The sequence below is a fragment of the Gambusia affinis genome, linkage group LG11, assembly GCF_019740435.1.
Source record: "Gambusia affinis linkage group LG11, SWU_Gaff_1.0, whole genome shotgun sequence".
Classification (NCBI taxonomy): domain Eukaryota; kingdom Metazoa; phylum Chordata; class Actinopteri; order Cyprinodontiformes; family Poeciliidae; genus Gambusia; species Gambusia affinis.
The window spans coordinates 26119765-26147585 of record NC_057878.1 but is presented as its reverse complement, the minus strand read 5'-3'; the positions used below and the strand labels follow the sequence as shown (position 1 = coordinate 26147585).

Below are 27821 nucleotides of genomic sequence, written 5' to 3'. Positions count from 1 at the left end.
AATATGACACCATATTAGGGCCATTCTAACTGAAAAATAAATTCTACAAAACTTGGATATTCTTGGGCTTCTAAAGTCAAAAATTTGTAAGAAAAAACTGAGAAATTTTTAGATTAATCTCAGAAATTTTCTAGAAAAAACGGAGAAATTTCTCAGTTTGAAAAGTGAAAAATTTGCAAGAAAAAACTTTTAGATGAACTTCTAAAAAAAAAAAGTGGACATTTTCTGAGTTTCAAGCGCTAAAACATTTTGGCTCTTCATGCTCCAAAAATTCCAGGTTTTTTCTAGAAAAATTCTAAAATTTATCTTAAAATTTCTGAGACTTTTGGCAGAAATTTCCAACCTCCGGAGCTCAGGAATATTTTCATATTGGTTTAAAAAAATTCAGAGTTTTTTGTCGCACATTTATGACTTTCGCAGAAATTTCCAATATATTATTATTTTTTTAGAAAGTATTTAAAATAAATCCCAGTCTTTGTGGCTTGTACTCCATCATAGAGAAACATCAGCTGTTTTTTTGCTCCTGACCGTAAAACGTTGTGTAAACACGGCCAAAGTTTTCTTTTTTCAGAGCTTTTTCCTGCTGCTGCAGGTCTGAGCTGAAAACTGAGAGTATCCTTCTCGCTCTCAGTCACATCCATGTTTGGTTTCCCACATTAGCGCTGCTGTAGCTGCTGTTATGATAACACGGCCGACCCGACCCGACCGGCCGGCCGGCCTCTTCCTCCCCTCCAGCCTTCCTTGACGGGAACCTTTGCCCCATTGTTCTGTCGCTCTCTGTTTCGCCCGCAGGATTGTTTATCTGCTCGCTCGTTTTTTTGTTTTTCCGAGCTCCAACATCGGCATTTATTTAACCTGCCTGTCAGAATAAGCACATTCTTCTCTGCTGTAAGGTTAGCGGTCAGTCACATCTACGCTGCATGTTTGATTCCCATGCTCACTGCTGATGAACTCATATGAAGATCCTGACCTGAAATGTAAAAGAAGTTCCTCTATTTGTTAGAAAGATGACTCCAACAATGAGGAGATAAGAGGATGAACTCCCAGCATCTTTAATTCTCTGTCTCCTCTCAGCCATCCGATCCGTCAGTGTTTGTGTTTACAGTGCAGATAATCCGCTTCACACTCATTTCCTTTGAATTTAAGAAGGAAAATCAACTGAGTGGCTCCTGTCACTGTTGACTGCATCAAAACAACAGGAACTGAACCAGCTTAAAACGCTACTGATCTAATAAAGTCATCAAAAAGTTTGGAATATTGCAGCTTGACTTGACGACATGAGCAGACAAACTGGATTTACGCTGCAAAAAACCCGTCTCGTGGTAGATTAAATAATCTGACAGTGAAACATACTTTTTAAATCAATATTAAAGAATCACTTCCACAAAGCAATCTCATATCTTGCTAAAAATGTTGCTTGTTAATTTTATCTAAACTTTAAGGACACTTTGTAGAAAAATGGCTGGTAGAAAAATTTGTTTCTATGAAGGAAATCTGAAATTCCTAGTTTGTACTTGAAAATGTTCTTACAAAGTTTCTCAGATTAATCCCAAAATGTCTGAGATTTTCTTACAAAGTTTCGACTAGTGGAGCTCAAAATTTTTGAGTTTTTCTGCTGGAATTTTTTTACTTTTGGAACTCAAGAATTTTCACATTTTTTCTAGTAAATTGCTAATATTATTCTCAAAATTTAGATTTTCTCTTGAAAATTTTTGACTTTTGGAGTTTAAATATTCCTGTTTTTTTTTCCATAAAATATAAAAAAAAAATTTGGCTTTTTTTGGCAATAGTTTACTGCATTTTTATCTACAATGACTCTACTATACTGTTGTAGCAAAAAGTTTTAATTATTTTTTAATACTGTATCTATAAATAGGTCTAAAGTTAATTAATATATTGAAAATGAAAAAAAAAAAAAACTTTTTTATTGCATACATGTGAGATGTACCGATTGGGGTAAAGGTTGTGCATCAACTTAATAATCAAATTCACTTTAAAATGAACTAAGAACATCTGACTGCTTGGAGAAATTATGGTTTAGGAGTTTTACACAGAAGATGTTTTAAAACACAGAATATCCAGAACATAAACAAAGCAGGTCTAAATTTAATTCCTGGAGACATTTTGTTGTTTATGAGAGAAAATCAGGTGTCAGGATGTAAAAGTGTGAATTTCAGTGCTGAAACTTCCAGCTGTGTTTATTATCTGAGGAAAAGCTCCCTCTCTCCTCTGTTTGCTCCCAGATCAAAATCACTAAGAAACTGTGAAGAGGTGGAATAAAAACCAAGCCGCCAGGTGCTAAAAGGCCTGAGCGCTTAAACACACAGAGGAAGAAATAATCCAAACACAGCAGCTGTCAGATCTTCATTTCACAAACAAACCCAGCATTTAATCCGACCTTCTAGCCGCAGAGAAGGAGCGAAGCTTAGAGTCTGGTTCACTTCACCATTCTCCTAAACTTATATATGAAGAGAAATAAAATGCATTTTTTAACCCTGCAACTGGAGATATGATACAGTTTGAACACTTTTAAAGAAAAATCAACCTAAATTTAATGTCTAATTATGGAAAATTCAAATCAAGTTGAAAATCTTACCAAGTATTTTTGGTTTAGTTTCTAGTCCAAATATCTTAGTGCACTTTAAGTAAGACAAAAGTAACTTAAAAGTAACTTTTCAGCAAGATGTCATGGCTTGTTTTAAGTCAATAATTCCTTAATATTGATGGAAAAGTTGCAGTTCATTGGCAGATCATTTACTTTTTAACAAAACATTTTATCTTCCAGTGAAAGTATAACTTTTTCATCAATATTAAGAAATTATCGACTTAAAAAAACGGTTTTGAATTTTGCTTAAAAGTTACTTAAATCTTATTTCAAGTGTCCTATGATATTTGCACTAGAAACTAGACAAAAATACTTGGTAATATTTTGTATTTTTGCCGTGTGGAACAAAGAAAGTGTTTCCTACAAAATGCAAAAATATTTCAACAAGTATTTTTGCTTAGTTTCTGCTGGAAACATCTTAGTTCAGTTAAAATAAGACTAAATTACGCTAAAAGTAACTTTTCAGCAAGATGCAGGAGCTTGTTTTTGGTAAATAATTTCTTTATATTGATTTTAACGATAAGCAGGAGACATATTCTAGTGTTATAAGTGAAATAATCCTCCAGTGTAGGCAGATTAACTTAAAAATACAAGCAATAATTGGTAATATTTTGTGTTTTTGCAGTTGAAACAACTCTTTGTGCTTCCTCACTTTTCCTCGAATTTCTCCCTCATGTGGCGTCAAGCAGCTGAAGAAAACCCATCTGCTGTCTGGTTGAGGACCTGAAAGACCCTGAAGTCGTTTCTGCTGATGGTCTGATAGAGACCCGAAGCGTTCATTAGGAGCAGAAAGCCCCCCTCCATTAGACGCCATTGATTTAGCTTCATCCAGCATCGATTGCTATCAGCCAGGTGGCGTGTTAGCCCGAATCCTGGCGGCCTGGAGGTTCTGTTTGGTGTAACGTTAGACTAAGACGGTCCAGATCCAGAATCAAAGGAGAGCTTAGATGTGATAACGCCGATCCTGAGTGTTGCTGCTGTTCGAACAGCTGACCTCAGATTTCTGATAACATGACCCAAATGAGCGTTTGGCCCGTCCGCTTTCCGGCTACATGGAGTTTTAAAGAAGTTTCTGCAGGAAGGGAGAAAGTCTTAAGATCGTTTTAATCACTTAAAGTAGATAAAGAGATGGAAAATATGGCCAGGATAATGAGCGAGACCGTTTAATGGCTTGTTTCCATCAAATTGGCTTGCAAAATTTTGAGCAAACTTTTTTAGAAAAAGAAGAAAATGTAATTCAGGCTATGTAAGAAAATGTTGTCCCCTGTTGCGTTACCTCAAAATGAAAATTGCTTTCTTTTGCAATAGGTTCTGGGTATTACAGCCATACTAAGAAAAATACAATACAGTACAATCTGTGCATATAGCTCCCATATTTATATTTATATTTAGTCTTGTCCGCCTGTAATATATTATTTATAACCTGTATATAGACTTCTGGATAGATGCAAATTACATTTCGTTGCTTGTACTTGCGACAGTGCAATGACAATAAAGTTGAATTCTATTCTTTCTAAATAAAATTATGAGAATAAAGAAATACAATTAGAATAAAGTCTGCTTTATGAGAAAAAAGCACAAATATTAAAAACATTAAAGCGTGCTAGAATATAGTCGTAGCATTACGACAAAGTCGTACTGTTACAAGAATAAAGGGATAGTGCGAGAATAATGTCACAGTATTATGATTCTAAAGTCGTATTGTGAGAATAAAATTGTAGCGTTTCAAGAAAGTCACACTGTTAGGAGAATAAAGTCATATGAGAATAATTGTCTAGGAGAAACTTTGACATTTTCTGAGTTTGTCAAAAGTAAAAAGAAATGTAAACCGTTGAAACTCAGAAATTTCCAAATTTTTTCTAGAATATTTTTCAGATTAATCTCAAAATTTCAGATGTTTTGACTGAAATTTATTCCTTTTTTTCTATCTAGAGTGGTTATAACAGACGGTCGTATTCCTGCCTTTACGTGTGGAGGCTGAGAAAATCTGTTTTACGGAGGTGAAGGTTCAGAAAAGGAGAAACAGCAAATTAATAAAATAACTCCTTCCTCCCTCCTCTTCCTCACATGACTGCATGTTCAATTAAAAGGCAGGTGGAGGAGGAGGAGGAGAAGAAGAGTATTGATTGACACTTGGAAAGTTAATCCCCGACCAACGGCTCCCGGTAGGAAGAAGGATCCTGACAAAAGGCCGGGATCAGCGACAGGGAAGGAGTAGAGAAATAAAACATGGAGGATAGAGACGCTGACTGGATCCATGCTGGCAGCATTAATCGGATTTATTTCACTTCTCAATCCTGGTTCTTCCCTGAAATGTTCAGAATTATTCTCCAATTAAAAAGGTTGTTCTTTTTGTTCTGCTCTCATTTCATCTTTCTCATGTAATTTAAGAACATTTGCATGTTTTAAAAGATTTTAAATAGTTTCTCTTTATCAATAATAATAATTAAAAATTTATTTATTACTAAGTGTTTAAAAGAAAATCCTATTCAGAGATTTAAAAGACTCTTGTTTGCATATGATGCTCTAAATAGTTTATAGGAGATATTGACATAAAATTCATAAAAAGCTGATGTTGCAAAAACGCAAAATCTTACCAATTACTAGTAAACACACCTTGATATACTTAAAATGTACAAAATTAACTCGGCTAACTGAGCCATTAGCCTTGAGCTGTTAGCCTTGAGCTGTTAGCTTTGAGCTGTTAGCTGTGAGTCGTTAACTTTGAGCTGCTTGCTTTGAACTAGTAACCTTGAGCTTTTCGCATTAAGCCGTTAACCTTGAATTGAGCCGTTAGCTTTTAGCCGTTAGCTTGAACCCATCAGCTTTGAACTTTTAGCCATGAATGTCAAAGCAGCTAATTAATATACAGAGTTCCTTTATATCAAGGCGTAAAACCCAACTTTTCGGAGTTGCTTTTGATTAATAACAACTGGAACATTGATCAATTTGATGAGTATTGATGGATTTGATAAACTGTAATGTTTATTGCTTGTTGCTGAAATGAGCTTCACAAATAAACCTGACCTAACTATGATACCTTTCAGAGTAAGTTTTTAATGTCTTTTTTCATTCACTCTGTTTACAGCTTTATTTGTCGAAGCTTCTTCCTGTTAACTGTAGAGCATTTCCTGAAGCTCCTCCACCTCTCATCAGCTCAGCCCAGCCCCACAGGGATCTCCTGTTCGCGCCGCGGACGCCATTTCGTCGAGTCTGCCCCCTGCTGAGCTGCAGGTCGATTTTAAGCCAACATGCACCATTAACGAAGCCATACTTGCCTTTGTGGTGGATGGGGGGTGGAGGACGCACCCCGCTGGCGGTGGAGGGTCGGACCGAGCTTCAAGCCTCACAGAAGGGTTTTACTGCTCTGGCAGCCCTAATGAGGAGGAGCAGGTTAATATTTTAACACTTGTGGCTATTCTTCAGCCATATGTCAGCTCCGTGTGTGACTGAGTTTTCACATAGATCAGCCTAACTAATGTTTGTGCTCATCTAGAAGGAAGAAACAAGTGATGCTGGGAAGGAGTCTCTTAATTGTCCTGGAAAAACGACTTTATACAGGTTAGGATACGTTAATGGGCCATACAAAGCATCTTTATGACACTTTTTGCACAAAATGAGTCAAAAATAATGAGGTTTTATTCTGCTTCTTTCAGAATGATCTGCTTTAGGGGTTTGTGTCTAAATCCAAATAAGCTGCTGCAGGCCAAGGCCCCCAAATCAACATTTACTTTCTCACATCAAAATGGCTTCAAACAGATCTGCAATTATGCAATCCTACATCTTTGAAAAGCAGAAGTGGAGCCTCCTGTACAATCAACAAGAATCCAGCAAGTGGTTTCTGGATGGTAAGTCGACAACAAAAGCAGTAAATGTTCCTCAGTTGTTTGGCTGTTATTCAGACGTGAAGTTGTGTTCATTCCTGGTTTGAAATCTTTTTTTTTTTTTTATTATTAATTGTGTTTTTACTGTCCTTGAGACTGTGGACAGTAAAGATCATCATCATTATTATTATTATAAACAAAACACTTGTCTTTTCCAGCAGCCATTGTACAGCACATACATAAAACCAGCTGACCGAACATGTTGGAGCTCAGCTTTGGTTGCTAGGTAACAGGGGGAACTCTGCTGGGGTTGCTAGGTAACGGTTGGTGCCCTTCGAACGTGACTTTACATTCCGGAGGTTTTTTGAAATGGTTTGTTTTTCAGACATCAAAAAACATAAACTTATTGCCAAAAACATCTGGTTGTTTTGGATGTTTTAAGAGCTTTAATTCTTCCTGGATTTATCTTTGGTCTGAAGAAATTCTCGCTTCCCTTTTAGTCGCCCGAACTGCTGTAACATGTCAACATTTGGAATGGAAGCACAGCTTGTTGGACATGCTAGGTGTCAGTTTCATTATTTAGGACAAACCCAGTGAATGAAACAGTGACTAAGGAAGAAACCCCCGCCTGTTCCACCTCTTAACATCTGGAAAGACCCTGACAGGAAGCTATCTGACACACTGGCCCCTAACAGCAGCAGGTGAGGTCAGAAAAGAAAGGTTAAGTCACTGGTCTGGATCGCTGGGTGTCACAAGATGCCTTCAGGACGCGTTGGAGGGGGAACTGTTGGAGCAACGCTCTGACAAATCCTAACGATTAGATCTCACTGGATCTGTCAAAAATAATGCGTCACACATGAAACATCTGTCCAACGCAGAAGAAAAGAGGGAAGAACAATAAACATTACAATCTTAGCCAAAAATATATATAACATCTCTACTAGTAAGATGCTTCAACTCCAGTTGATGAGAGTTGATTCCAGTTGATTATCTCAATTAGACAGAACCCGACAGTTAAAATACTTTTCATTATTTTGTTACACTGTAAAAATATAAAAGTTTACCAAGTTTTTTTGTACAGTTTCTACTGCAAATGTGTTAATACACTTGGACAAAAAGACAAAAGACGCAGACAAGTAACTTTTCAGCAAGATATGACATTGATTTAAGTAATTAATTTCTTAATATAAATAAAAAGTACTGCTAGTTCCATTTGTAGATTATTTCATGACATTTTCCCTCATTTTAAGTGAAATAATCTGCCAGTGGAACAAGCTAGGTAGCAGGGGATGCTAACTAGTTAGCAGGGGATGCTATTTCCAGCAGCTAGCTGCTAACTAGTTCCAACTAGCTAGTTCCACTGGCAGATTATTTCAATTACAATGAGACATTTTTTACTAACTGTACAGTACTTTATGTTGAAATGATGCCCTCACTGGAAACTGGTCTTTTTCCTGTCTTTACATATTTTATACTCTCTTCTAAATGAATTCTTATCCATTTTAAAATCTTTCCTAAATCTGCCTCTGTTTCTGTCTGGTATGAACCATGCCGACCTTTCAGGTCATCAAAGTCCTGTTAACTCTAAAGAATTCCCATGATCCTCTGTTTTGGTGCCAACTCCCTGAAAACCTGAAAAGTTACAGAAAACACTGACTCCTCTAAATCAGAACTGAAAACTTTTTACTCAGTGCTACAATATGAACCATCTGTAATCATATTTTTGCACTCTCAGGTTCTCGATAACAATCCAGATTTTTTTCTCCCAGATTGAAGCGGCGACGGCTCCTTTTGTCCTCACTTGTCATAACATTTATTGTAGCCAGCAGAGGTGAAGGGGCAGCAGCTCTCAGTTCGGGTTTCTTTCTCCTTAAAAGCATTTTTGTTTCTCATTCAGGTGTGTGTGATTTCCTCCTGTGTCTGCTTCAAACGGAGCAGTTTACCTCCGGCAGGTTTTTAACTTCTGACACTTCTGATGTCCTTGAAGTTGCAGGAAAAATGTGCTTTGGACTGCTTTGAGGCAGCGGAGCTGTGTGTGTGTAGATAAAGTGAGAAATAACTCAGGTCTGCAGCTGACATCGGATCCGTTCATACTTCTTCTTCATGGTCATTTTGACACATCCTACAGGTGGAACAAAGAAACACACTGATATGCAAACTAAACTTCAAACAGATAATACCTTCTAAACTCTGTAAAAACACGCAGCAATTATTAATAAGAGAAGAAAACAACAGCAAATTAGAGCCTTTCAAGATGGAAAGAAAAATAAAGGTGCAGCAAATTTACACCAAAAAAACAGAAATTTTCTTGCACAAAAAAGGAAATTTCTGAGTTTAAAAGTAAAAAAATTTTCTAGAAAAAAAAATCAACAATTTTCAGATGAACTTAAAAAAGCAGCTAGCTAATTAGCTAGTTGAAATTATGAGAAGATTTCTGAGTTTGAAAAGCTGAAAATTTATTTTAAAAAGCATCAAATAGTTTTAGACTAAACCCAGACGCATTCTACAAAATCCCTTAAAATTTAAATTTTGAAAAGTTGAAATTTTTCTAGAAAAAAAACAAACTAGGAAAAAATTCAAAATTTTTATCTTTCCCCGTTTGGTCTGAAGCACCAGCCCATTGTGGGGAGCTGCTGTATAGCAGGAAAGGCCTGGTAATGTTCCCAGGGGAAACGGGAGCACGGCCCTTCAATGGACATTGTTATTAGGCTGCTTTCCGTAGAGAGACCCGCCCCGCCGTTCCTGCTGCTGATTAATGCAGAGATGTAGAGTTTGCAGCTTGGAGCATCAGCCTACAGTCAACTAAATAGTGTGGTAGAGTGAAGATCTGCACCGTTTTTGTTATTATTTAACAGGTCTAAACTTAGATTCATAAAGAGTTTTTCTCATCAAAGTATCCCCATATTCCAAAAAGCATAATTAAAACCCAGACATCCAGTTGAGATCATCGATTCATGAATTGAAAAGGGAGTGATATTATCTGGTAATGAGCTACATTCTGCCAAATACTTTGGTCATTTGGTAATTTTTGGTCTAAACAATCAAAAATCAAATGTGGTGTTCCTCAAGGCTCCATTCCTGGGTCACTTAAAAACACAATTGAGGTTGTTGAGTAGTATGAGTGATGTTCTCTGGTATTGGGCTGAATTGGTCCAAATACTTTGGTACATTGATCTGCATGAACAAAAATCAAACGTGGTGTTCCTCAAGGCTCCATTTTCTCTTGGTTCTTGATTTATCAGCTGGAAAAGTGAGTGATGTTCTCTGGCGTTTGGCACAGAAACATAACTTCTTATCTGTGTGTCCATATTAGCAGTAAGTTTGTCTTTCAGATGATGTAATTATGCTGGAGAAAGTTTCTTTTTTTTACCCTGCACTTCTTCTGTTCTCCACTGATCAGTGCTTCTTATTTTTTGCAGTTTAATCTGAAATCTCTCTGGATTTCACTTTGTTGCTGTAAGTTTTTTTCTCCCCCTCTATTAATGCCATGAATACAGTGAGAGACAAACAGTTTGGATAAAACCATTCACCGGGAGGCGTCAGCCATTGTTCTTGCAAACATTTCCACACAGATACTTTTTAATTCCCTCGTCTTCACGTCTGAAACTCATGTTTAGAGAAGCTGAAGACGCCTTTGGGCCGATTCAAAGTGACGGCTGCGCTGTGAGAAAATGTTTGAGACGTTTCGTTTGTTCCCTCAGTGATTTATAGGCGTGGAAAACACAATGAAAGCAGAGACGATAAATCAGGATTTTATCAGCTTTGACACTTGAAATGTTGTCTGAAGTACAGAACCTGCTAAACGGAAGTAAAGGAGACGTATTTCATCGAAACAGAAAACAAAACATTCAAAGAGGAATATCTGCTGTTTTTTATGGATTCTAACCAGTTTTATTTTAAATAAATAAAATAATGAGATTCTAATTCAGGTGGTTTTAATTCTACTGGATTTCTAATTAAATTAAATAAATAAATAGGTAAATTGTTTTACAGTTAATTGGTTAGTTGAAACTTTCAAACTTATATCCCATTACAAAACAGCATTAATTCAATTAAATTAAAGTTTTTGAATGTTGTAAATAGTTTATAAAGCATTTGATCCAACTAGTTAAGCATTAATCTGATTGAATATTTGAGTATTATTTCCCTTTTTTATAAAAAACATTTATTGTTAATCCATATTTGAATTAAATAGTCTTAATTTAAAATGTTTTTTATCCCAGTTAAAAATTTTAATATAAAATGTTTATGTTGCATTTATTTTTTTATTCATATTCATAATATTTTTCAAGGTCTTCTCTGTTTTCCTTTAAATAAAACCCAGAAGAAGATGTGAGATTTCTGCAGATATTTCTTCAAAACCATATGCACAGCACAAAGGGTTTGTGTATTTTTTATTTTTTTATTTTTGATTATTTATTCACCATGGATCCAACTTTGAAGAAGTAAACTTCAGTCCATTGCACTGAAAGAAATACCAAGTATTTTTATTTTTGTCTAAATTTTTGTGGAAGCAATTAAAATAAAATAAAACTGATTTAGTAACTTTTCAGCAATAGTGAGCTAATTTTAAGTCAATAATTTCTTAATATTGATGAAAAATTACTAGCTACATTGTCAGATTATTTCACTTATAACATGGGAGACATATCTTGTTATAAGTAAAGTAATCTGCCAGTGGAACTAGTACTTTTAATAAGTATTAAGGAATTATTGACTAAAACAAGCTTCTATATATTGCTGAAAAGTTACTTGTAAGTTAGTTTTGTCTTGTGTCAGATGCACTAAGATGTTTCCACTAAAATATGGACCAAAAATACTTGGTAAAATTTAGTATTTTTCCAGTACAAATCCAGTTTTTTGTTTGGAAACCTTAGAGAACAACCTGTTCATTAATGACACTGAAGTTTTAGTTTTAGTTTATGCAGGAAAACGTTTCCGTCAGGACCGCATTGACGGGCGGACTCTGCACTAATGAGCCTGTTTCTCATCCTGCGTTTGTTGGATTAACTCAGAATGGATCTGATGGAGGCAGGGAAGCAGCTGAAAAGGAGAGCGAACAGAGAGGATGTGGGGGAGAGAAAGCGCTCCGACCCTCGGGGGGTCGGCTTCTCTTTCACCCTCTCCGTCTCTGGGAATCAACTCTCACTCTTCACCTCAACGCACCACTATCTCCCAGCTCCCTTTGGGATTCAAATGATGCCTCATTAGCACTTATTGGATTGTAACTTCCATGGGATGCAAAGTGTTTCTTTTTGTCTTTGTCTGAATGAAAAGAGGCTCTGGTTGTGTCTCAGAGAAATGTCTCAGTTTTCCTGGTTTCCGCTTCTCTTCTTTTAGCTCAACAAGGATTTCCAGCTTGTTTCAGTAGTCAGGATTCAACTTGTCCTCTTTTTGGACTTCTCTGCATCCCCGGAGTGCCTTTGTCTCTCCTGGATGAGGAAACTACATTAACAGAAGAGACAAAACAAAGTCATTAAAGCAGAGAATCTGAGCTGCTATGAAAGGAGTTCACACACTACGTTCACAAGCAAAGTTCGGTTTAACTGTAAAATAAGAACAGAAGATGTGAAGCAATTTTGCTGAACAGAGGAGCTTTGTTAGCAAAAATCATTCGTTCAGGCTAACTGGTTGAACTGTTTCAGTTTTGTTGGTTATTTTAAACCTTATTGGTTACGGAGTTCCACAGGGCTCAAATCTTGGACCTCTTTGATTTAAAGGGCCAGCATTGTGTCTTTAGCGCCGCATAGTGCCATTTCATAACATAATCACGTAACTATATCACATTCAGTTGTTATAAAATATGATTTAAAAGAAATTTCACCTGATAATTTAATGCCTTGAAATTGGACTTTTATCTCTATAAAAACTACACTAAAATATTCAGGACCTTTAGTGGATGTTACAGTGATCTAGATGTTTTATAGTGAGCACTGAAAAAACAAAGCAATGATTTCACTTTCTTAAACTGAATTAATTTGATACAAGAAAACAAATTAAGTTTTTCTAAGTATTTTTAGTTGACATGTTAGCAAATGAAAATAAGTTTGACAAACTTAGGCCAATTACATGTAAGAAATTAACTAAACTTTTTTAGAATGGAGCTCAGTTTTCTTTTTTTTCAGTGAGGGCACAAAGTGTTTGATTAATACCTGTGATTTTTTTTTATTTATTTGCATAGAGGTTGGGTTGCATGTTTTAAATGATTACCATGAAGATTTTAATGTTTAGTTTTTTTAGTAATTGGGATAATCTTTTAAATACTCTTTTGGCTCTTGCAGCTTCAGAATCCAGGAAAGTTTCTTATCTGAACTTGAATCACCTTTTCAGGTGTTTTTCTTTGACTCCTCCATAAACAGACTCCATGCTTTGTGTCCGGACCAGATTCTGCTTGTTTCTGCAGAAACTCAGATGCTCTTTGACTTCCCAGGATGTTTGAGCTGTAATAGACGGATTAACTCTTTATTCTCGTCGTCCCTCGGGGGACAGATCTTCAGCTTCGATCTGTTTGTGTTTTTAGGATGACAGGAGATCATCCGGGATCAGCGCCATAAACGTTTCCTCTTCTTCCTCTTTGTTAGTATTTTCTTTTCAGTCTTTAACTCCTCTCTGAAACTGGTTCATTACTCTCTGCCTCATTAACAATCAGAGGTGTTTCCTTTTTTTTCCAAGTAAAAGGATTTCTTCATTTGTCCTCCTGAAACCAGACAGAAAATAAACATCTTTTTATTAAATTTTGGCAGAAAACAATTAAAATAAACCAAAAACTGTGCAAAAGATGTTGACCTGACAGTTACTTTTTTCACTTTATTTTCTGATTAGTTTTGTTTAGTGTTTCATGAGTCTTGCAGTCACCACAAAAATATTTCTGTGCGCAGCAAAGTGTGCTGCAGTTATTTAGTGTGCATTCTCTTGTTTGTGTCTAACAAGACCCGTGTGTGGTTCTGATCCAGTTTTTCCTCAGGACCTGCCTGGCATTGTGCTGCTTCCTGTCCTGGCAGACTTTATGGGGACAAGTAAGAGACGGATGTGTGTGCAGGGACACACAGAAATACACACAATAGGTAGGTGTTTTCTCACAGGATTCACAGCTGTAGCCAGCTAACTAGCTAGGTAACTGATAGCTTGCTAATTAGCGAGCTAACTAGTGGGCTAGTTGGTTAGCTACTGTTTCTATAGTAAAGAGAACCATATAGCGAAGAGAATAAAATCAATTTCAAGGATGTTTTTTTATTTATTTGTCAGGATAGTGCACATTAATCACATTTATAGTGTAAATGTGTGGCAGTTAGCTAAAACAATCTAATTTCCATCAGTAATCCCTTGGCAGATGTTTGTTTATTTGTTATTTGTTATTTGTTTGTTTGTTATTAATTAGGATCCCCTTTAGTTTCCACTAATCTCCCTGCCATCAAACTGGTATGATATTGAAATGACATTTTAGGATATTAAAATATTGCAAAATTAGTCATTAAACAAACTACATATAAACTTTGATTTAAGAAAATTGAATTTTATAATTTATGCTGGGTAACGGGCTAGGCTTCCTTGGAGTTGCTAGGTAACGGGCTAGGCTTCTTTGGGGTTGCTAGGTAACGAGCTAGGCTTCCTTGGGGTTGCTAGGTAATAGGCTTGGGGTTGCTAGGTAACGGTGCAGCGTCTGCTGATTTTTTTTTTTGAAACAGTTCGTTTCCCAGTCACCAAACAACGTTGACTTATTGCCAAAAAAATTTGGTTTCAGTTTCTGCTAACACTTTACTGTAAACTGAAATTCGTCTTCTCAAAAAGCTTCTCGTTTATTTTACTTTTCTTTCATTTTGTTTTTACCCTTCTGTTGTGTTTCCATCCTTCCTTTCTCATCTTAGTCATCTTTTTCTTGTTCTCTCATGGGGGTCTGCAAGCCTTAACAGTTAATTTAACTCTTTATTTCCTTCTGGGTTCTCTTTGTTAATCTTTTAGAGGGATTACATGAGATTATCAAGGATAAACTCACAGATTGACAAAAGGGAAACCTCTAAAACTGAACAGTGCATTTTCTCCTTTTATGTCAAAACAAAAATCTACTTTTTTCTGTTTTTAAGTAAAAGAAGTACAAAGTTAGTTTAGCATTTTCAAGTAAATAAAAAAACTGTTACTGTATCACAAGTTTAGGAAAAACTAACATTAGTTACTGTCTAAATTATATAAATATGATTCTCTGTAAATGTTTGAATTAAAATATCCAAATAAATGGGGAAAATGTATTTAAAGTTTTACCACCATATTTTGTGGTAATAATGTGAGAACTAAAGAACTATTTATTACTTATTATTTTGGGTAACTGTGACTGTGTGTCACAGCAATTATAGTCCCACAAACACAAATACTGCTCTAGAAAAACATTCCCATTTGTAATATTCTTCTTTTGGACCCCAGCCACTTAAAGGAATGTAATTTATATAATTAAACTGCATTTAATCACATTGTTAAATTTATTAGTATTTATTGATACTTTTAAGTGAACAAACAACAGAAAAAAAACAGTAAAATTAACAATTTGTACAGTTTATGGGGGTTTGAAACATCATTAATTGGAATTTATTGTGACAATCACAAGTCAGAATTCTTACAATAAGAAATTTTTCTCAATAAATGATAAACGATGCGGTAAATGCGGATATATTATTTATATCATATCCCTCAACGTTGTTTCGTCTTTATTTCCTCCTTCTTAGCTAATCTGCATCTCGGTGGTTGTTATCTTCATCTGTAATTATCCAGCACCGCTCCTCCTCTTCATCGCCTGGTTGCCTTTGTGATCCCTGCAGCTCTGCGTCGTGCCGGATCGGTTTCGGGTCTTTGGATGAAGAGATCCAGGGGGTTGAGTGGGAGGTGAAAGGGAGGAGCGAGGGTCTGTGATCCCCTTCTGTGTGCATTATTCAGCCTTGTTTGCATGGATAAGCTGCTGTGGAGGAGAAAGTATAGAAAGAGAGAAAGAATGGGGGAGGAGTGTCACCAAAACGGAGAAATCGGGGCCTGGGATTGTTGGAAGTTTTAAAGATATTATCCGTCAACACAAACCCAGTGGTTCCTGTTTTTAAAGTTATTTTAATGTCCAAACATGGCCGCCAGCATCGGTATTTCCACCGCTGATTGTGGCGGCCGTTTATGATTGTTGATAAGGCGACAAAAGAGCCAGACGCTGTTTGAGCCTGGTTTTGTGGGCAAACGTAAACGTTCACTCCGGCAGAACAAAAACAAGAGCGATCGCAGAGATAAGATGGAATTTCAATAAGTTAAAAAATAATAATAATTTGGTTTGAACATACAAATAAAATAAACTCATTTACAATGAAGGACAGTCAAAATAATATAAATATTTGTATGTTTGTTCCTTATTCAGTGTAGAAATATTTAAACTGAAGAACTGAACAATACGGCTGAAAAAACATGCCAAGATGTGTGTTCCGTATCAGTCGATATTGGCAAATATATTGATTAGGGTTTTTTTTTTGTTTTAAGTATCTGAAATGTTACCAAACTCTTGGCGTGAACTTTCCTGTTTTATCCACAGTTTTCTCTTGTTTTGTAATTTTTAAGAAGTTATGAGCAACGGCGGTGAAACTGCGCCAGTTGCTAGGCAACTACAAGTTACTCAACAGGTTGTTGCTAGGCAACCATAAGTTACTCAACAAGTTGTTGCTATTGGTTAATTCTGAGTATCTTAGATTCTCCTACTGTTCATTAAATTTATTAAATTTAATATCTTATTAATCAAATTTCTTCTGAACTATTTTTTTCTGAATAATTTTTTGAATATCTATGTAAATATTGTGGAAGCTAAACCCCCCCACAAAGAAATACATATCCAACATGGCCGCCACACAGCAGCAGGAACTATTTGTGAAAACCTGCTGACGGTTTGTGTTTTATTAAGCAAGTCATACAAACAGAACATATTGTAACAAATATCCTGCTTTTATGTTAAAGTTAATAAAATACAAAGATATGTTTCTTTTTGTACTAATTTCTAATGCTAATAAAAGTTAGCCTGGTCAAACGGAGTCACATTTGTTGTGGCCTGTAAAGCTGATTCTGATTCTAAATCTGATTCTTGTTCTTGAAATCTTTTTTTACGTAAATGTGAATGTGGGAATATGTTGGGAAAACAACAAACATTTGGACGTTGTTATTCTTTCTGACAAGGAAGGTAGCAATCAGCTCCATTAAACTCCTCTGTGGTTTTAAGCATGAGGTTTGCCACTATAATTATTTTGAATCATATGATGCCGATTACACAATTGTACATTTGTTTAGGAAAAAACCCACAGCGTTCAAAAATTCCTTTTTTATAGTAGAAACTTCAGAAAATCTGCTTCAAAGTACAACAGGAGCAGACTGAGCAGCTATAGGAGCAGGAGTTTCTGAACATGGAGCTCAGAAGGCCGGCATAACGAAGTGTTTTTACCTCTGTCTGCTTTAAAATAACATGAGCAGTTCAAACAGTGCAGAGGAGATGAGGAGCAGCGTCATGGCTGGAGGTTACAACAGAAAATCCCAGAAGAAGACGTTTTGATGCTGGCGGTTTGAGCCGAACATGAATATAAAGGAGAGATCAGTCATCTGTCATGAAGTTTATGTTTGGAAAATGGCTTGATGAAATTTGAATTTCCAGCACTGAGCCCTGCAGGCATGTGGAGACTAAAGACAACCAACAGCACTCTGTTGTTAGTTATAAAGGGTTCTGCCCTCTTTTTAAATACTGCGGTTATAAACTAAAGGCAGCTTCTGCCATTTTGCCTGTAAACCAACTCTTTTGTACCTGAACTATTGTGTACCAGTTTTTTCTTTATAGTTAAAGGGTCTGTTATGCAACATTCCCATTTTGTACGTTTTCATTCTTCCATTTGAGTCTCAGCTGCTTCTGCAAACAACCCAAGCACTTAAAAAAAACACCAAGCTGTTTTTAAAGTTCTACAAATAAACTGTAAGCTGTTTAAAAATCTCAAATTCAACAGACACTGCGCCGTTACCTAGCAACCCAAGCTGACCTCCAGCACATTTTAATCAGCTGGTTTTACTGTACAGACTGCATAGTGGCTGCTAGAAAAGACAAGTGTTTTGTTGTTGACTGAAAACACTTGCTGGATTCTTGTTGATTGAGCAGGAGGCTCCACTTCTGCTTTTCAAAGCCATAGACAGGAAAAAAAAGTGATGCCATCTCACTCCACATGTTCTTCTGTTGTTTCTCCAGTCTTTATCTGTGTGTCCAAAACTTTGTCAGTATTTCACTAATGTCAGAAAACTCCCACAATTTCACAATTGAGTTGTTTCTGTTAAATACGAAAGACAGTTAAAATCAAATGTGAATAAATGTGTTCACATGATGAATCATTAAAAATATGCCTCACCATCATCCTCCAACCACTTCCTGTTACCTTCTTTGTTGTTTCTACCAGTAGTAAAGTCTGGTTGTTGACTTCAGTGACGCGAAATACACTAAGCCGAAAAACTCTCTTTTTAGCTAGCGCAAAAACGTTTTATTGAAAAACATGACTTTATTTTTTTTTAACTGGTGTGTTTCCACTGAGCATATTTATTTTCTGAAATCCAATTTGTGCAATTATACTGCCAACTAAGTGGATTCTCTCAGAATCTCTGCTGAACCTTTGACCTCTACACACAACCACACGCTGTCACCTGAACTAACGGCAAACACACACCTTGCAGGTACGAGCATCATGTGATAAATCCTTCCTGAAGGCGAACTGTAAAGGAAGGGACTGGTGGTCAGATGACAAGTTAACTCTCTTGTACAACCAGTTTCCCACTTTGTTTTATAAAATCCTCCCCGAAGGTGAAGCCATAAACTCCTCAGTCAGTTCCCACCAAATAACTCAGCAGATTTCAGCTTTATTTCACACCTTAGCTAACTGATCCCAGTGGCTGTTAGCCCTGTGAATGAATAACTTACACTCTGCCTTTTATCCTCAGCAGGAGCGTCTGATTCATCTTTCTGCCCCTGAAGTAAAACCTGGGCTCATTCAGATGATCCTCATCTCCTTCCAGAGAAACCTGAGATTAGAGAGAAAGAGAAGGCAAGAGGTTTTTACACTTTGATCTGAAATCTGTTACAGAGATGAGTTACAACTGGAAAAATGGTTTTCAATGAGCGAGATGAATAAATGTCAAGATCCAGGGTGGAAGATACAGAAAGAGAAGATTTATAAAGCAAACAAAGGAAAACAACAAAAAATGGATGTGAGGAGAGGATTTTATATTGTTGATCAGGGAAAACATCCTTCAAACAGATTAAAATGTTTCCTCTTATGTTTTAAATTGATACTGAAAATTGATGACATTTGTTTGAGGTTGCGCAAGATGATTAATTTTATTTTTGGGTGATTCTGACATCTTCACAGATTGATAAATTCATCAATCTGTTTGGTTGCTTTATGTCAAAATAAAATTAAACTAAGATGGTTCTATATTAAGCTAAGGAAGGTAAAGCTATAAGCTAAGCTAAATCAAGCAAGGATGAAATAAGTATGAATTAATATAAACTAATGTAGCTTAGCATAAAAGTTAGCTAAGCTGAACTTCATTAGAGTAAGAAAGGCCGCGGGCTTTAACAAGGTAAACTAAAGCAAAGTATAATTATAAATACCCTAAGCTAAACTCGGCTAGAATGAAAGCTTAGTTTAGCATAGCCTCTGTTTAGTTTAGCATAGCCTCTGTTTAGTTTAGCATAGCCTCTGTTTAGTTTAGCATAGCCTTAACAAAGGCCAGCATAGCTGGTATGAACTTCATTAAAATAAGATAGACAGCAGTTGCTAAGCTATGCTAAGTTGACTAAGATAAGGTACACAAAACTGAGCTAAAATAATATAAGCTAGGCTTGGTGAACAAACATAACCAGAGCTAAAAGTGGGCAAGCTAAATTTAAATAACACTAGAGAAGTATTGGTTAACTGAAAGACTAAACATGATTCTGAGTATCTTATTCATACTATCCATTATATTTAATAGAATTTTTGTTAACTATTTTTATTAATTTTGTTTTGAAGATTTATGTAAATTTAGTGGATAGCGAGCTTCTAGAAAACCCAACAATGTGCCACTTTTACACCAGACAAATGAAAATTGTAAATTGGGGCCTAATTATATGATTTCCACATCAGCATTTAGTCAAACGAACAAAAGAAAACAATGCAAAATATACTTTCATTACCTTTACTACCTCTTCAGTTGTGGGTAAGGAGGCCTGGTGAGCCCAACAAAGGTCTGAGGAATGTCTCCTCCTCAGTCCAGACAACCTGAGGAATGTGGAGGAGGCGCTGCTCAACTCAATGAAAAGAAAAGATCGAAACAAGGAGGAATCCTGAGTTTGGGCTCACTCCATGTCTGCAGCGTCAGGTCCTGCGGTCGCAGCGTGAGAAACAACAAAGCAGCCAGGGGAGTGGAGAGTCCCTCCATCTTAAGACCCCATACGCTCCGTCGCTAATCATAGGAATGACAGGAATGGAGAGACTGTTAAAGGAGACGCCAGATTGATAACCTGCACGATGTGAGACACAACTAACATTCAGGAAAACATTCAGCAAAGTACGGAAGAGGATTAGGGCCAAAAGAAATATGATTTCTGATTCTTTCAAATTTCAGAGAAAAAAAAAATTACAATTCTGAGATTAAAGTCAAAATTATTTTAAAAATCTGAATTTTGACCTTTTGTCCCTAAATATGGACTTTTAAAAAAATCTGACTTTTTTTCTCAGAATTTTAAAAATTTTTCTCTGAAATTGAAAAAAATTTCTGAAGTCGTGATTGTTAGTAGAAAAAAAAAAAAGTCTGACACAAAATCAAAGTAAAAATCCTGAGATTCAAGTTGCAATTGTTAGTATAAAATATAGTGAGAATTTGGAGACAAAATGTGACAATGCTGGGAAAAAAATCTGAATTTTGACTTTGTGTCTCCAAATCTCTTTTAACTAACTAAAATAACTGTTTACAGCAGCGTCATTTCAAAGGCTGATTGTTTAATAATTTCAAGATTTTTATGCATTTTGCTTTAAAATGTAAAGTTTCTACAACGGCGTAGTCGGGTCAAAAAAAGGAGCACATTTCTGCCTAAAAACTCGAGTTTTAAAAGTCTATAAAAACTTGAATTAGATTGAAATTGAATTAATCTAAGAAATTTTCTAGAAACAAGTATTTCTTTTAGTTTGAAAAATCAAAGACTTTCCACTTTTTCTAGAAAGTTTTTGCGATTATTCTCAAAACGAGATTTTTGTCGGAAACGTACGTTTTTCTATCTAGTTACACCGTATTGCGTTTCTCCTTAATTTCGCTCTTTCCATTTATTTTTCCACTTTCTTCTGACCTCTTGTAGAAAATATCCCACCTTGTCTTTCTCTTACTGAGAGGTTGTTCAAATATTTGAGCTGATCAATAATCAGTGTGGCTTCTCTTCACAATGCTATCACCGACCTGTTTGTGTTTCATGCTATCTGCTGTTTAACAGGGATTGTGTTTCTGTTCCTTTAATGTCGCCCAATCAATCTGCGCAAACATGAATCCTGGAGCCAACAGAGTTACATTTTATTCACATTCTGGAGAAAAAACATCTCGAATGAAGACGTTAAACTCTCAGAGGCGACTAGAGTGGAGATTCTCACCTGTTTTTCCAAAACCCAACCCTCCTCAGAGCTGGAATCTTCCTTTCCCATGGAGATAATCGTCGTTGCAGCTCCAACGTTTATGTTTAGCCGAGATATAATCAGAAGATGAGTAGGAGGAGGCGATAAAGACACACAGAGATGGGAATGTCACGGTCAGCGGGGCAAACACGTGTTCATCCCACACAATGAACAGGTCAGGTATTTACTGCCGGATCCTCAGACGGCTTTATTTGTCTCACAAACGTTTTACATCGTCAATCTGGAGCTGAAGGGACCCAACGAGGCTTCAGACACATTCCAGAAAGGAAAGAAGTGTATCAGTAAAGGAAACTTTTATATCCTTTACAGATGGGATATAAATGATTCCAGCTTGTTGTTTGTGTTTTTGGCCTAGTTTCTACTCCAAATAGTTTAACTTGCCAGCAACTTTTCAGCAACATGTGAGATTTTTTAATGTAAATATTTCCTTAATATTGATGAAAAAGTGGTAGAATATGTTACTCGTATCACAATCAACTGGCACTGCGCCGTTACCTAGCAACCCCAGCTCAGCCCGTCGCCTAGCAACTCAGTTCGAGTTCCACCGGCAGATTATTTCACTTATAACATTTTTCTGATGTTGTAGTTTAAATAATCTTCCAATACTTTTTCAACAATATTACTGACTTAAATTGGTTTATTTTTCGTCTTCGAGTGGGAGTACTTGCATTGATGTGTCACTGTTATTATTATATTAGTTGAAAATTGTCTCAAAATAACAATGTTATCATTTATTGCAATAGTTTCCAGGACAATTTGCTATCCAGCAAAAGTTGTTATTGTTACACACAGTCGCAGCCATTGAGTTACCTAAAAAATAAACAGTAAATAGTTCTTATCGTCATTTTTATCATTTTCAGAGTTTTACCAGAAAATATTGCTATAAACCTTTTAAGTCCACATATCCCAGTCATAATGTAAATGTAGCTTTTGTGAGACCAAAGCAGTCTAAACTATGATTTTTAGGTTCTAAATTGCTCTGAATTTAATGATGTAGCTGTTTATTTACTCTTGAAGGCATCAGTTTGACTTCCTGCTCATTTTTGCCCAGAAGATATAATTCAACTGGCACATGAAAGATACTCCTTCAGCCTGAAAATGATGCAGAAAAACCTGAATTTTGCTCACTTCTAAAAGAAATGCAGATCAAAGTTTAACAGTTTAAAAAGGAAAGAATCTTTTAAACGTCCAGCCTGTTTGGATGCTGTAATGGATGCTGCTCTAACAGCATCCATTACAGTTTTAGTGACTGAAAGCCATAAAAGCCATAAAATCCTCTGCTGCCGCTTTACGGCTGAGCCTGGGGAGCTTTGGAGGCTGTAAAAAAAACACACTGACCACATTCACACCCCTGAGACCTTCTGCAGGAAAACAGGAACACAGTGATCCCTTACCAACACTTTCTCTGCAGGGTCTGTTCACCTGGACATGAAATACACACAGCAGCGTTCCTTAAACAGGTTAGGATAGACCTGTGGCCTATACAAAACATGGTCATTAATGTTTTTACACAAAATAATTTTTTGATGATGAGATTTTAGTTCTTTTAGGAGCTCTTGTCATTTTAAATCCCAAGCTGCTGCTGGCCACGCCCCCAAAACTCAACGTTTACACTCGCACATGAAAATGGCTGCAAACAGATGAGCGATTATACAACCTTACGTCTTTGAAAGGCACCAGTGGAGCCTCCTGCACAACCAACAAGAATTCAGCAAGTGGTTTCTGGATGATAAGTCAACAACAAAACACTTGTCTCCTCCAGCAGCCATGCAGTAAAACCGGCTTGTTGAGAATTTGTTTTGGATTTTAAGCAGGATTTGTTTAGGACTTATTATTTGGGATATTATAATTCAAATCAAGTAACAATTTTAGTTGCAGTTATTTCATAAATCTAGTTAGCATTTGATAGTTAGTATCTGGTTCAAAACTGAGTATTTGTGGACCTTTAACAGAATGGACTCTATATCCCATGATGCTTTAGAACTAGCAGAAGAAGACCTGGAGGTTAGAGAAGAAGAGTAATTTTTGGAGGTTTTTCCCTGAAAAGAGCTGTTAGCTGAATGCCTACACTCTGTCGTATGTTATTATGTACAAATCCTTTTGTTATTTACTAAAGTTCATCTGAATAATCCACCCGACTCCTTTTCCTCTTTGAATTAGTTGAATATACAACAGGGCTGACCAAACATGCTGGAGCTCAGCTTGGGTTGCTAGGTAACGGCTCAGTGCTTTCGAATGTGATTTAAGCAGAAGGTTTTTGAAATGACTCACTTTCCAGACATCAAAATCCATAAACCAAAACAAACAGCTGTGTAGTTGTTTTTAGGAGTAGAAACGCAAATGGAAGAACAAAAATTTGAAAAATTATAATCTTGCATAATATAAGAGAACTACTATTGTTGAAGGTGTCTTGTTTAAGTCACCAGAAACTCTATAACGTATAGTTTGAACAAGCTTATTCACATGATTTTAATTTAGTTTTTCTTTATTTACTGGTGGGTTTTTTTTTTACTGCAGTTACAAAATTGTGTTTTTTTTTTGGCATTAGCGGAATATCAACAAAGTTTTGCACACATTTGTAATGGAGTGTATAAATTTGACTGGCAGAGCCTGGTGAAAGCAAATATTTCAGATGTTTTCCCATCTGATCGATTTGGTTTGATTTAGAGCCAAAGTTGTAACATTTCTTCCATTTTCACTGCGCTGAAACAAACCGAACCCGTTGAAAGACCTGCTGTTTCCAACAACTAGCTATGAGATTTAGGAGGTAAATACTTTCACATTGGACCAAAATTAGTAGTTTTTTCCCTTAGTAAATTTAAAATATGGTAATATAACAAGAGTTTCAGTGATCTGTGGTTAATTCACAACTGGACTTCCTCTGTAGTGCCGGACTGGGGGTTTCTAATCCATTAAATTATCATTTAGTAGATCTCTAATCATCAGTTTGACCTTAAAAACATTGTGAAAAAGGAGAATATAATAGGAAAAACGACACCATGGCTTTAAATTAAAGGAGCAGCTGAATGAATTCTTCCAAAGAGTTTCAGCTTCAGTGATTTTCTCCTCCCACTGCTGAATATCCCCGTTCCCCCCACTGGAATCGCCTTTCTGCCCAGTTTCCAACTGGTTTAGTGTCCTCTTCCTCCCTGCAGGGGGATCAGGTGGGAACGAGGCCCGTCGCCGCTCCCAGCGCCACCACACTTTCTCCCCGCCTTTCAGAGGCGGCTGCATGCAGCTTTTCTCAGGATTGTTGCGTTTTTCATGTCGCATGTTCCCAGAAACCCAGACGGAGAAAACCGCTGCCTCCCAGGAATAATCAGGACGTTTACGGACAATTTCTGACATCTAGACTGGAAAACACTTTTAGAAACCAAAAGTAACAAACAAAAAGCTCCTTATGTCTGGGGCTGCTGTCAGCTCATACTTTAGTAATCGAGTATTCTATGGATTATTCTAATGATTAATCAAGTAATTAAAAAATCATTTATATATATTTAAATATATAAATTAGCTTTTTATTAACTACAAAAAGGTTGAATTGTGTAATTTTAACTAGAAAGTTAAGTAATAAAAAAGTTATTTATATTTGTTAGTTTACTATTTAGATAATATCAGTTATCTGCACAAAACGATTTTTTTATGGATTTAATTTACAGTGTCAAACAGAAATGGTGTGTATCTCTGAGAATGACTTTGACTTTTACTGCGTTTGGTCAAACATGGTGGGTTTGATGGGTTTGCTGCTGGTTTCCACAGCTTGGTGAATCTTATAACTTTATTCATGCTCAGCTCCAACCAGTTCATTTCATTTGGCTTATTAACTTTATCAGTTAATGTCATTTTCTTTATCATTAACTGATGTTTTTGTACGATGATATGTTTAATTATTTCTACTTATGGCATTAATTTAGCTGAATGTTACCCGTTCCCACATCAGTATATGTATTGATAAAACAAAGATGGGCAACAAAAGCGGCTGCACAGTGGTGCAGTTGGTAGAGCTGTTGCCTTGCAGCAAGAAGGTCCTGGGTTCGATTCCCGGCCGGGGTCTTTCTGCATGGAGTTTGCATGTTCTCCCTGTGCATGGTGGGTTCTCTCCGGGTTCTCTGGCTTCCTCCCACAGTCCAAAAACATGACTGTCAGGTTAATTGGTCTCTCTAAATTCTCCCTAGGTGTGAGAGTGTGTGTGAATGGTTGTTTGTCTCTGTGTTGCCCTGCGACAGACTGGCGACCTGTCCAGGGTGAACCCCGCCTCTCGCCCGGGAGGCAGCTGGAGAGGAACCAGCAACCCTCCTGACCCCATTAGGGAAGAAGGGTGTAAGAAAATGGATGGATGGATGGATGGGCAACAAAAGGAATAAATGTTATGAATCTTTTTTCATTCGACTAAAGAAGCTAAATTAATTTTCCAATATTTAGGTATTGAAAAAAGTTTGCAAAAGATAATTATATATGAGATAAAACAAGTGAATCATGGACTATTTTGAAAGTAAACAAGTATAAAAAGTAAGATATTTGGTCGTGGAGTGATGTCACACCACCAACAGAGGAGGGGAACGCTGTGATGTCACCAGTGATGCTGTGATGTCATCAGCTGACATCACATCACTTCTCACTGCTTGCAATATCACTGACCAGTTCAGACGAACGCAAAGCTTTTTCAAATCGACCGTTCAGGATCAACGCATTTTATCGAACGCAATCGAGGGAAAATGTCTCAAGAGACGAGATACTTCAACAGGATGATGGGGCCCCCTGTGAGAAGGGAAACCCACCAGAATCCACTGGCCAGGGGCCTCGCTGTGCACCCGTTGCTCTTACACAGGGAAATCCAAAGACTGCACTGGATTCTGCAGATGGAGAGATCCCAGAGGTTTGAAGACAACCGCAGACTGGCCCTCCTGAAAGCAGAGCTGGAAGAGACGAATATCCAGCTAAGAAAACAGACAGCTCTCAAAAATATGTTTATCGACAAGGGCAAAGAGACACAGAGGGAACTCGAGAGAATCGAGAAGTTTAGTGATCCAGCAGTCCTTGACGCTGCCGCCCTTGCTGCCCAGGTTCATGTCCAGGTGAAACACAAGAAGAAGAAGGTGCTGCAAAAAGACTTTGAGGAATTAAAAGTGGCCCACCTCCTCAGCCACGAAGCATTAACGTCACAAATCCAGGCTGAGAAAGACAAAAGTAAAGTCCTCCAAGAAAAACTGGACCAAGTCCAGGCGTCCTACCAGGAGCTTTGCTCTAAGCATGAAGCCGACGAGGCCGAGATGCAAACGTTTTGTGAGGAGCAACATCTCCTGGAGGATCTGAGGCCTGAAAACGACAAAATGTTTCAGAAAGTGTCAGAAGAAATCGCATTTCTCCAAAACAGTTTCCAGGAAGAATTGGACCAGCTTAAACTTTCATTCAGAGACCTGGACTGTAGGCATGACAAAGGTTCTGGTTCTGGACTGGAACAAAACGTGGAAACACATCAGCAGGAGGTGAGGACTGAGAAAGACGCTGAGGAGGAAGATCTCTTTCAAAAGATGTCAAAAGAAATCACAGTTCTGAAAGAGGAGAAAGAAATGCAAAATGAACTGGACCAGGCTCGAGTTTTATCCCAACAACTGAAAAGTAAGTATGAAACGGATGTCACTGAGTTACAACAGCAGGTTGAAACATTGTCAGAAGATAAAGATCAAGAAAATCACTAATTAAAAGAGAGCAAAGCTTATCTGAGCTGGAGGATCCGGCCCAGGAGGTCGCACAGCTGGAAGATGGAGGGAAACAGAATCTGAACCAACTCAATCAGGTTAAAGTTTCATACCAAGAAAAGACCTTCGAGTATGAAAAACCAAACAGAAACATACCGGGAAGAGGCAGATTGTCAGAGAAAAGCCAATGTGGAGAGAGCAGACTAGAAACTAGAAAACAGATCCCTTTCCAACCCAATTTAAAAATCATTTGAAGATGAATTTGACTAATAAAAAAGTGGGCAGCACAGGATAGCACTGCAGCTTGACAGAGAAGATGCATCAAGTCTTTGCTGTGGAGTTGGCAGGTTCTCCTCCTGCTGCCGTGGGTTTTCTCCGGGGTTCTCCGGTTAGCCCACACATCTGGAAACATGTAGGTCAGGTCAGTCGGTCAATGTAAATCAGACCCCAAAGAGTTCAAGAAACTGCAAGAATCACCTAAAAAAGATCATCTAAAAGTCATCTGTGGTGTCAGCGCTAAATCTAAGACTATTTCCTCATGAAACAAAAAAATATACAAATCTGTCTTTCTCGTTCTCTCTCTTAAATAATTATTGTTACTTTATATATATATATTAGAGAGATTTTTCTAAATATATATCTATAAACATATAGACATATATAGAAATATGTATCTATATCTACATATATAGACATAGCTATTTCTATATTTATGTGTCTATCTATATATAGATAGACATAGATATAGAAATAGCTATGTCTATATACAAAAGAAATATATATATGTCTTTCTATGGTATATATATGTCTATAAAGTTATAGACATATATAGATATATATATATAGAAATATATATATATAGAGATATATATATAGACATCTATATATATATATATTTATATATATAGATAGATATTATTTCTTTATGCAACTGTACATCTTTGAAAAGCAGTAGACCTTCCTGCATGACCAACAAGAATGCAGCAACTGTTTTCAG

The 27821-nt window shown here is 36.8% G+C and overlaps 1 protein-coding gene across 9 annotated transcripts in view; it reads left to right on the top strand.

Annotated features, from left to right (window-relative positions):
- LOC122839755 (uncharacterized protein C21orf62-like) overlaps positions 1-27821 on the top strand; it is a 51442-nt gene that overhangs the window by 8152 nt on the left and 15469 nt on the right. For 2 of the 9 annotated variants that reach the window (XM_044131692.1, XM_044131689.1), the window contains exons 4-7: positions 5694-5998; positions 6102-6166; positions 6262-6453; positions 13383-13493. Coding sequence is in view for 1 of the 9 variants with exons in the window: in XM_044131687.1 (XP_043987622.1) it covers positions 25841-26744 (904 nt within the window). In the remaining 8 variants the exon portion in view is untranslated. Of the gene's footprint in view, positions 1-4537; positions 4606-4695; positions 4945-5693; positions 5999-6101; positions 6167-6261; positions 6454-13382; positions 13494-15143; positions 15213-18402; positions 18689-25605; positions 26745-27821 lie in introns of those variants that run through there. The other 7 variants (XR_006372100.1, XM_044131687.1, XR_006372101.1 and 4 more) reach the window with 6 other exon arrangements.